This window comes from Salvelinus alpinus, chromosome 12 (assembly GCF_045679555.1).
Source record: "Salvelinus alpinus chromosome 12, SLU_Salpinus.1, whole genome shotgun sequence".
Classification (NCBI taxonomy): domain Eukaryota; kingdom Metazoa; phylum Chordata; class Actinopteri; order Salmoniformes; family Salmonidae; genus Salvelinus; species Salvelinus alpinus.
The window spans coordinates 8,244,998-8,255,765 of NC_092097.1; the positions used below are offsets into that span (position 1 = coordinate 8,244,998).

At 39.9% G+C, this 10,768-nt stretch overlaps 1 protein-coding gene across 1 annotated transcript; it reads right to left on the bottom strand.

Moving 5' to 3' along the window:
• Positions 1-402: 402 nt before the first annotated feature.
• On the bottom strand, positions 403-2,695 carry LOC139535215 (thyrotropin subunit beta). The gene is made up of 3 exons (XM_071334562.1): positions 2,393-2,695; positions 2,001-2,202; positions 403-1,061 (listed from the first exon to the last, which is right to left on the bottom strand). Exons 2-3 carry the CDS (start codon positions 2,160-2,162, stop codon positions 780-782), a joined length of 444 nt encoding a protein of 147 aa, XP_071190663.1. The 5' UTR covers positions 2,163-2,202; positions 2,393-2,695; the 3' UTR covers positions 403-779.
• Between the last annotated feature and the right edge of the window lie 8,073 nt (positions 2,696-10,768).

The following is a 10,768-nucleotide window of genomic DNA, read 5'->3' on the forward strand; positions in this document are numbered from 1 at the left end:
AATAGCCGAATCCACTCATTTGAAGCGATGTTCACATATTTTTGTATTATACAGTGTATGTACATAGCTACCTCGATTACATAGCTACCTCGATTACCTCGTACCCCTTGAGTCAATACTGGTACTCCCTGTACATAGCCCTGTTATTTTTACTCATTATTGTTATCCACTGTGTAATTATTCTGCGTGTCACTATTTATATTTATATTTTATATTTTTTAAATCTTTATCTGTAACTCTGCATTGTTGGAAAAGGACCCATAAATAGTTATTACACTGTTAGTCTACAAGTGTTGTTTTACGAAGCATGAACAATTAGCATTTGATTTGCGATGTGTGTGGAGTGTGACAGCATGCTGTGTTCCTACACAGGATGTGATGAATTCAGATGAGTTACAACTATTTACAGACTTCAGCTTTAATAACGTCCCGTTCATGATATTGGTTCACCGTAAACAAAATAGCTCAGTGAGTCAATGGACAGGAAAGACATGAGGCAGACAGAAATACCAGGATCAGCCTCCATTGCAAGCAAAGTGGCAAACAAAAAGGCATATTCACATACCAAACACAACAGCAACAATACATGTCACAATGAATAGGATACACTACCCTGTAGCTCACTGTATCCACCACAAACACATGAATACAACAATGCTGTTCTGTTATCATAATGATTAGGCTACTGACCATAAACTTGAGTTGAACTGACCATTCTCCTTGCCTTATTGGTCATTATGGTCATTACAGCCAAACTATCCAGGGAAGGGAGAGCGTTATCAGTTGGGGGGGATGTAGTTGTTCAGGCCAGGGTATGGGTAGATTTGTCTGAGTGGCTTGGAACACCTGGCGCCGTCTCCACTGCTGGCCTTGTGGGCACACTCATCACTGTCTGTGTTGCAGGTGCCACAGTGGCAGCTGAGGGCCACGGGATAGGTGAAGAGAGGGTTGGCATGGAGCGGGCAGCCAGGTAGTATGACTGTTCGGTACTCCACCTGGTCATAGGTACAGCCTCTCTGGATAAGGAAACGCGGTCCGGCCAGCTCCTTCATGTTACTGTCCTGGTAATCACACGCACACAAACACACATGCTTAACATACACTAAGTGTACCAAACATTAGGAACACCTTCCTAATATTGAGTTGCACCCAATTTTTGCCTCAGAACAGCCATAATTCATTGGGGCATGGACTCTACAAAGTGTTGAAACTGTTCCACAGGAATGCTGGCCCATGTTAACTCCAATGCTTCCCACAGTTGTGTCAAGTTGGCTGGATGTCCTTTGGGTGGTGGACCATTCTTTATACACACTGTTGAGCGTGGAAAACACAGCAGCGTTGCAGTTCTTGACACACTCAAACCGGTGCGCCTGTTACCTACTAACATACCCCGTTCTAAGGCACTTAAATCTTTTGTCTTGCCCATTCACCCTCTGAATGGCACACTTACACAATCTCAATTGTCTCAAGGCTTAAAAGTCCTTCTTTAACCTGTCTCCTCCCGATCATCTACACTGATTGAAGTGTATTTAACAAGTGACATCAATAAGGGATCATAACTTTCACCTGGATTCGTGGAAAGAGCAGGTGTTCTTAATGTTTTGTGCACTCAGTGTACTGGAAATACAGTACATTACATACTGTACATGCGATGTAGGTCAAAGATGCCTCACGGTTGGCCTGCGATTGGAATTTGTTATAGTTGAAGTTTCAAGTTATACTTATATTTTAGCGTCTCTTCTGCAATGCAAAACGTGTGACAGGATATATAATGTATACATTGTATTTTGTATATTGACCTTGTCTCTATCTACTAGTCTGCTGCTATCATGGCCAGGTCGGTCTTATAAAATATTATGCAAAATCTCGATGAGATTACTCTGATAAAATAAAGGTAAAACATTAAATGTTTTATGGGGGGATAAAAGTTTATAAGTGAGTGAATTTTACAGATGCATTAAAGAACTAAGAATGTCTGGTTGAGGCTATAGGCTACTTACCCTTGAGTAGCAGAAGCCCATGCAAATGGTCGTATTGATGGCCACGCAGAAGTCACATTCACGTCTCTCCTCATACAGAGTGTAGTCCGTTGGCACACACATGGGCACAGCTTGGCTGAAGAGCAGGCAAAGGAGACCACACATGGCCACGGACAATTCCATTTGGCAAACAGCGAAGATGTCCCGTCACACAATCAAGAACCTGCATAGAAGTAGAGCAAATGGCAAGAATAAAATATGAACAAATCTAAAGTTTTTTAGTTGGAAATATGAACAAATTGAGGTTGATGCATTTGAGAAGCCATTTTAATAAAACACAACTCAGTCATGCACCAATAGCATGACAAAGAAGCTGTACCAGTGTTCCTGTCAGGTCAGCTCTGCTCACTCACCTGGTAGAGCTGGGCACCTGCAGGTCTGATGATGCTGTCTGATGGAGCCTGATGGTTTTTATACAGTCATCCTAATCCACCTTGATCCTACTGGACCATTATCTCCCATCTCTGACAGTGTGGACGTAGGAATCTCCTGGCCCATTATGAGGATGACATGCATTAATAAAAGGCATCCTCTGTAACTACAAACTTCCATTACCAGTACAGCAATGTATGGGGTTAACCTGTAATAACCTCATAATAACCCTGCTCTTTGGCAGTATGTAATGCAGTATGTGGCAATTCCACTTGGTGGCACAATAGAAAACTAAGTGGTAAATTCAGAGATTGGTCCGGTCCAGTAACAACCCTGTGTCCAACTCCTAGATGAGCAACTCCTAGAAGTGTCTGCTAAATAACAAAAATGTAAATGTTCTTCAAATCTAGGAACAGGATCTGCTAAGCATATAGGGCCTACAACAGCGTTCGCCAACTGGCGGCCCGCGGGCCTAATTTGGCTCGTGGGTGGTTTTATTTGGCCCCCCAAGTTTACTGAGCCCAAAAAAGATATAATAATATATATATATATAAAAATGTGTTTAATTTTCATTGTTGAATGTAAAAACACCAGGAAATCAGTGTTTTTAATTTGGGAAATCTGTTCACAAGTATTTCCACGCATAATAGAGAGAAACGTCCATCGCTGAAGAAAAAATCTGCCCGCGGCTGAATCTACTTGCTGATCCCTGGCCTACAATATGGTTAAAATCACAGGGCAAAGTGGAGATGCAACCATAAGCTTACATATCCAATTCTTTCAGATCTACATGTTCCTATAGATCATTTGCCTAGGGGTCAGGGGTTAGAGGTCATTTCTGGACATAGGCCTACTTTTGTTGTTTTGTTACACTCTCAATTGGTTGGAAAAATTTGTGAAAGTGTGTTTAAAAATATCAAGCTTTGCAAGCCATCATGGGTTCTGAAATATGGTCAAAGTTCATACAATGCCATAAAGATGTGTAACATCCTGAAATACCTTGTCTATTAAACTCTGATGAGCTCTATAACAAAGTCATATAGTATTCCATGTAGGCCTATAACTGCAACCTACCCCCATTTAACTATTTGCTGTTACATAAGACGTTTTTTTGTTTTTACATCACCTATAAGTTTGGGTTTTGTAAGGAATTTGATACTTCCTCTTTAGGTCGCTGTGGTGAAGTGAGCGTGAGGCTCCTCTCACCACGCATGTGCTTATCAAGGCCTTCAGCCACCAGAGCCATGGCCTTTTCACCCCACTACCATCTAGAAGGCGGAGACAGTACAGGTGCATCAAAGCTGGGACCGAGAGACTGGTAAACAGTTTCTATCTCCAGGCCATCAGACTGTTAAATAGTCACCAGTAGCCGGCCTTCGCCCAGTACCCACCCCTGAACCTTAGCCACTGGTCTAGCCGGCTACCACCAGGACTCTAGTCAGCACCTTAGATACTGCTGCCCTATGTACACTGCCTTCAGAAAGCATTCACACCCCTTGATTTTGTTCCACATTTGGTTGTGTTAGAACCTGAATTTAAAATGGATTAAAATTAGATTTTTTTGTCACTGGCCTACACACAATACCACATAATGTCAAAGTGGACTTGTGTTCTTAGAATATTTTACAGGCCAAAATAAGTTCAGGAGTAAAAATGTGCTTAACAAGTCACAGAATAACTTATGTGAACTCACTATGTGTGAGATAATTTAGCATGATTTTTTGAATCATCGCTGTATCCCACACATATAATTGTCTCTAAGGTCCCTATTGGTAGATGGGTAAAAAATATATCTTTGAACATGGTGAAGTTATTAATGACACTTTGACTGGCGTATCAATACACCTAGTCACTACAAAGATATAGGAGTCCTTCCTAACTCAGTTGCCGGAGAGGAAGGAAACCGCTTAGGGATTTCACCGTGAGGCCAATGGTGACTTTAAAACAATTACTGAGTTTAATGGCTGCGATTAGGATAAAACTGAGGATGGATCAACAACATTGTAATTGCACAATACTAACATAAATTACAGAGTGAAAAGAAGGAAGCTTGTACAGAAAATTTTAATATTCCAAAACATACATCCTGTTTGCAACAAAGCACTAAAGTAATACTGCAAAAAATGTGGCAAAGCAATTAACTTTTTGTCCTGAATACAAAGTGTTATGTTTGGGGCAAATCCAATACAATGTCACTCCCTGATCTGTTTCACCTGTCTTTGTGATTGTCTCCACCCACCTCCAGGCGTCTCCTGTTTTCTCCATTAGTCCCCGGAATATTTATACCTCTGTTTTCTGTCTTTCTGTGCCAGTTTGTCTTGTTTTGCCAAGTCAACCGGCGTTTCTCCTAGCTCCTATTTTTCACCAGTCTCTGTTTTTTCTTAGCCCTCCTCGTTTTAACCCTTGCCTGCCCTGATGCCGAATCTGCCTGCCTGACCACTCTGCCTGTTCTGACCTCGAGCCTGCCTATCCCCTGGTACTGTTTGGACTCTGACCTGGTTTATGAACTCTCGCCTGTCCCTGGCCTGCCTTTTGCCTAGCCCTTTGGGTATAATAAATATCGGAGCTCAACCATCTGCTTCCTACATTTGGGTCTTGCCTTTTGCCCTTATATTCAACACATCACTGAGTACCACTCTCCATATTTTCAAGCATATTGATGGCAGCGTCATGTAATGGGTATGCTTTTAGTCAGGAATGGGGAGTTTTTCAGGATAAAAAGGATATAAAATGGAGCTAAGCACAGGCAAAATCCTAGAGGAAAACCTGTTTCAGTCTGCTTTCCACCTGACACTGGGAGATTAATTCACCTTTCAGCAGGACAATAACCTAAAACACAAGTACAAATCTACACTGGAGTTTCTTACCAAGAAGACAGTGCTAAATTACAGTTTAGATTGAAATCTACTTGGAAATCTATGGCAAGACCTGAAAATGGTTCTCTAGCAATGATCAACTACCCAATCTGACAGAGCTTGAAGACTTTTTTAAACAATAATGGGCAAATGTTGCACAATCTAGGTGTGGAAAGCTCTTAGAGACTTACCCAGAAAGACTCAAAGCTGTAATCGCTTCCAAAGGTGCTTCTATAAAGTATTGACTCAGGGGTGTGAATACTTATGTAAATAGAATATTTCTATATTTCATTTTCAAACTATTTGCAAAAATCACTCAAAACATGTTTTCACTTTGTCAATGTGGGTTATTTTGTGTAGACTATATTTTTGATCCATTTTGAATTCAGGCTGTAACACAACAAAATGTGGACTAAGTCAAGGGGTATGAATACTTTATGAAGGCACTGTACATAGAGTCCTTGAACACTGGTCAATTTAATAATGTTTACATACTGTTTTAGTCCCACTTTATATGTGTATAGTGTATTGTAGTCATGGCTCATCCAATATAACTACTGCTGTAAACATGTTTTCTATTCATATGCTGTCCATACTATCTATACACACCATTATTTGAATATACACTATATATACAAAAGTATGTGGACACCCCTTCAAATGAGTGGATTCTGCTATTTTAGCCACACCCATTGCTGACAGAAGTATACAATTGAGCACACAGCCATGCAATCTCCATTGACAAACATTGGCAGTAGAATGGTCTTACTGAAGAATTAAGTAACTTTCAACATGGCGCCGTCATGGGATGCCACCTTTCCAACAAGTCAGTCTGTCAAATTTCTGCCCTGCTAGAGCTGCCCTGGATAACTGTAATTTCTGTTATTGTGAAGTGGAAAGTCTAGGAGCAACAACGTCTCAACCGCAAAGTGGTAGGCCATACAAGCACACAGAAAGGGACTGCCAAGTGCTGAAACACGTAACGTGTAAAAATCGTCTGTCCTCGTTTGCAATATTCACTACCGAGTTCCAAACTGCCTCTGGAAGCAATGTCAGCACAAGAACTGTTAATCGGGAGCGTCGTTAAATGGGTTTTAATGCCCGAGCAGCCGCACAAAAGCCTAAGATCACCATGCTCAATGCCAAGCGTTGGCTGGAGTGATGAATCACGCTTCACGATCTAACAGTCCGACGGACAAATCTGGGTTTGGCGGATGCCAGGGGAAAGCTACCTGCCCGAATACATAGTGCCAACTGTAAAGTTTGGTGGATGAATAATGGTCTGGGGCTGTTTTTCATGGTTTGGGCTAGGCCCCTTAGTTCCAGTGAAGGGAAATCTTAACGCTTCAGCATACAATGATATTCTAGACGATTCTGTGCTTCCAAGTTTGTGGCAACAGTTTGGGGAAGGCCCTTTCCTGTTTCAGCATGACAATGCTCATGCACAAAGCAAGGTCCATACAGAAATGTTTTGTCAAGATCGGTGTGGAAGAACTTGACTGTCCTGCACAGAGCCCTGATCGCAACCCCATCAAAAACCATTGGGATAAATTGGAACACCCACTGCGAGGCAGGCCTAATCGCGCAACATCAGTGCACGACCTCACTAATGCTCTTGTGGCTGAATGGAAGCAAGTCCCCACAGCAATGTTGCAACATCTTTTGGAAAGCCTTCCTAGGCTGTTATAGCAGCAAAGGGGGAACCAACTCCATATTAAGGCCCATGATTTTGGAATGAGATTTTTGACGAGCAGGTGTCCACATACTTTTGGTCATGTATATATATTTATATTCCGAACTCTGACGTTGCTCTTTCTGATACATCTTAATTTATTAGTTATTTGCATGGACTCTAAATACTTTTTTTTCTCTGCCCTCGATAGATTTAGTAACGCTAATTCTGTCTATAATAGAAGGGGGAAAACTCCAATAACTTTTGAATGGACTGTGAAAGAGACATGAGGTCTTCTTTGAGGAGTGTCTACACAATTAAAATATATATTATTTTACCCATTGGTCAAAATAAGATGTTTTGAGTGGACACCGTACATGGAGTAATGGAAACATTTTGCAGCTAATGCCCATTTCCCTCAATTTTACACATGTTCATTTCTTATGAAACCAGGATACGAATCCTGACCGAATAAAAAATGTCATAATAATACTTAAAAAAATATTAAGACAGGACCCACGGTCCATCTGGGTCCGGATTCGGCCACGGTCTGCCTATTGAGTGTGTCTGGTGTAGAGCTTGTTCTGTGACACAGGCTATCACAGCCTGACCGGATGACATTCAACTAATTGAAACACTAGTGGCAATGAAAACATAACAGAACAAATTATTCAGTGTTCCTCAGCAGTGGGCTCAAAGCCAATGAATGTTCAGTTCCTGGTTACAGTACATATTCTTGTCAACAAGTACTGAGAACAGGGACTTGAAATCTGAAAGCTATCAGGCTATGGCAGGTTTATTTTCATCTGAAATCTCATATTATACCCCACAATCTTAAACAAACTTAACGCAATTGTAAAATCAACGTGCTTGATTGGCATATAGTAAGCCCTCGATACAACTTGTTTATGAGGTACTGCCTTCCAGGAAATGTAATAATCTACTGCATTGATGGGAACAGATAACCAACGGAAGGCACACAATGCAGAAATTGCTCAGCCATTTCCTGGATTCTAAAATTATAATTTGCCTAATTTCAGTGTATGTGACAAAATAAGCAAGAGAATCATTGTACCATCTAAACTGCTGTGAAATATATTTTCCCTATCCCAATTTTTTTTATTTTCAGTTGTTTGAAGATGGTTAACACCACTAAAAATTGCAAAAACTAAACTTAACCCTCCTGTTGTGTTCCGGTCGAATTGGACCAATTTACAAGTTTTCTCTGTGAAAAATGTAGTTAATTTAATCTGATTGTCATAAGTTTCCATAACTTAGTCCACCAAGGGCATCTGAACACACAAATTACATTTTGATGATTTTCATTCAATTTTGGGTGTTTTATTTAACTTTTGTACACCTCTGGTGTTTCTGTTAAAAAATGATCCGTCTTTAGAAATTAATGGGTGAGACTACAATTAGTCTATAAAATTGAGTTCAGGTCGGTAGCCCAAAAAGTTACATATTGCAGTTTAAGTGTTTTAATTTGATGTTCATGATTGTATAGAGAATTATCCCTGTATCTCATGGTCATGTAAGGTTGTAACTGAGTCCTTGAGTGATTCAGTATCCTTATTTTCCCCAAAACCTGGACATTCTTCTATTTCAAAAAGTAGACACACATCAGCTGGACACACTTCTTTTCCCAGACCCCCACACGCACGCACGCACGCACACACACACACACACACACACACACACACACACACACACACACACACACACACACACACACACACACACACACACACACACACACACACACACACACACACACACACACACACACACTCTTGTGTCTGCCCGAAGAAAAAGAAGAATGTGCTCCTGATGACAACTCTGCACAGGGATGCCGCTGTGAGTATCAGGGAGGACAAGAAGCCCAACGCTGTCCTGGATTACAACAGAGGGGGAGTTAACAACCTTGATAAGGTATGTTCTTTTTTATCTTTCAAGTTTCATGCACTTTTTTTTTCTATGACCAGATTGTTTTACCTGCACCATAAAAATAAGATGTTGTTATTTGTGGAAATGCTCATTGAATTTGTGAACAAAATGGAGTCAACTCTATTTCAATGTTTTTGTTATTGTTAGTAATACTGTTATTGTTACTGTTGTTCTTTAATGTGTTCAGACATAAATTTTGTAATATGGTAAAGTTTTCATGTGTAGTTTTGGGCCTATGTCCTTTCTTTACTAATAAAATCATACCGGTCTGTTTTGACCAGGAACACAACAGATGTTATTTTGGGCCTACTATTTAAAAATTTGAAATGGTTTCAAAACAAATGTCCTTGTTAAACTTTGACACAAGATAGTCTGTGATAAATAGCACAATATGTTTCATCTGAGTATTTGTTATAGTCAAAATAATCGATACATTATGCTTTTTTTACTCAAAAACAAGTTGTTTGCGCTCAGGTCAATGAGGCCTACAGGCCATAAATAGCAAATAGAAGCTCAAAACTTGTAATGTTCACAATAACTTAAGTTGATAAAAAGATCTAACATGACATTAGGTGATAATATGTGTATTATTATGGATTTATAATCAGCTATAATGGGGGGGTAATTTTGGACCGAGAACACAGAATTAATTAACATGAAACGAACACAACAGGAGGGTTAAGAAGGGGAAGCATAGAAAAAATGCACATAGAACAGATATACCGCTTCTTAGACTTGCTTTCATTGAGAATGACAGATCTATAACTCACATTTCTATGTGAATTTGGTCGGTAGCCCAAAAAGTTACATATTGCAGTTTAAGTGTTTTAATTTGATGTTCATGATTGTATAGAGGATTATCCCTGTATCTCATGGTCATGTAAGGTTGTAACTGAGTCCTTGAGTGATTCAGTATCCTTATTTTCCCCCCAAACTGGACATTGTCTTCTATTTCAAAAAGTGCTCGCATCTAAAATAATTTTTCCAATATAGTGACTCATGCAATGGGATGGAATGACTCATCAATGGCTGATCAAGGACTGCATGTGTTGTTCTATCTCACAGCTGACTTTGCTTGTCTGGAAAGTCTAATCAGTGAAGTTTTAATGTCATGTTCACTAGTACAGGGTTGTACTGCATTGTAACTGACTTCCTTGCAAGCTCTAAACCCAACACTGCAGTAATCAATATAATTGTAGTACTAAAAATAACATAAGGTAGAACAAAAACACACGAAAATGATACAACATATAATAAAAAAGTTTGGTCTTAGAGTCCATAAATACTGCAGGAGTTCTTGCTGCGGATCCCATGCTTCGACAGTTACAACAGTGTCAGGCTGACAATGCATGGTGTTTTACCTCAATAATAAAACCAACAGTATATTTCTATTGAATGGTAGAGCAGCCGGCAGGCCAAACACACTTTATGAAATCAGATATAAAGATCATTCCATTTTACAATCTTAGAAGGCTGTATCTGAATTCTGTATCTGTTGTCCTTGGGTGATGATTAATTAAAGTTGTATTTATGGTTAACCAGCACCAATAGTGTGTTCTTCCATGCTTTTGTCAGGACAAGGGGAGCACACATGGAAGTCTTGCTAAACTGGAGGATGCTTTGCTAGTAGTTTTCAGCGTTGTTCAACCTCAACAAGTAAGGAAGACTTATCACATAGGAATATTGGACATTAGTTCTTGGGATTCTAGGATGTTTGTCGAAGGACATTTCTTTCCATTGTGGATGTCTATTGTAAGTGTCAAATAACTGCAATAATTTCACCACTTAAATCTGTATTGATACTGAGGTGCATATCTAGTTGACTGAGAATTTATGTGCTATTGGTTCGTTCTCTTGGAAGACTGAAGAATGGTTGGCCTCAA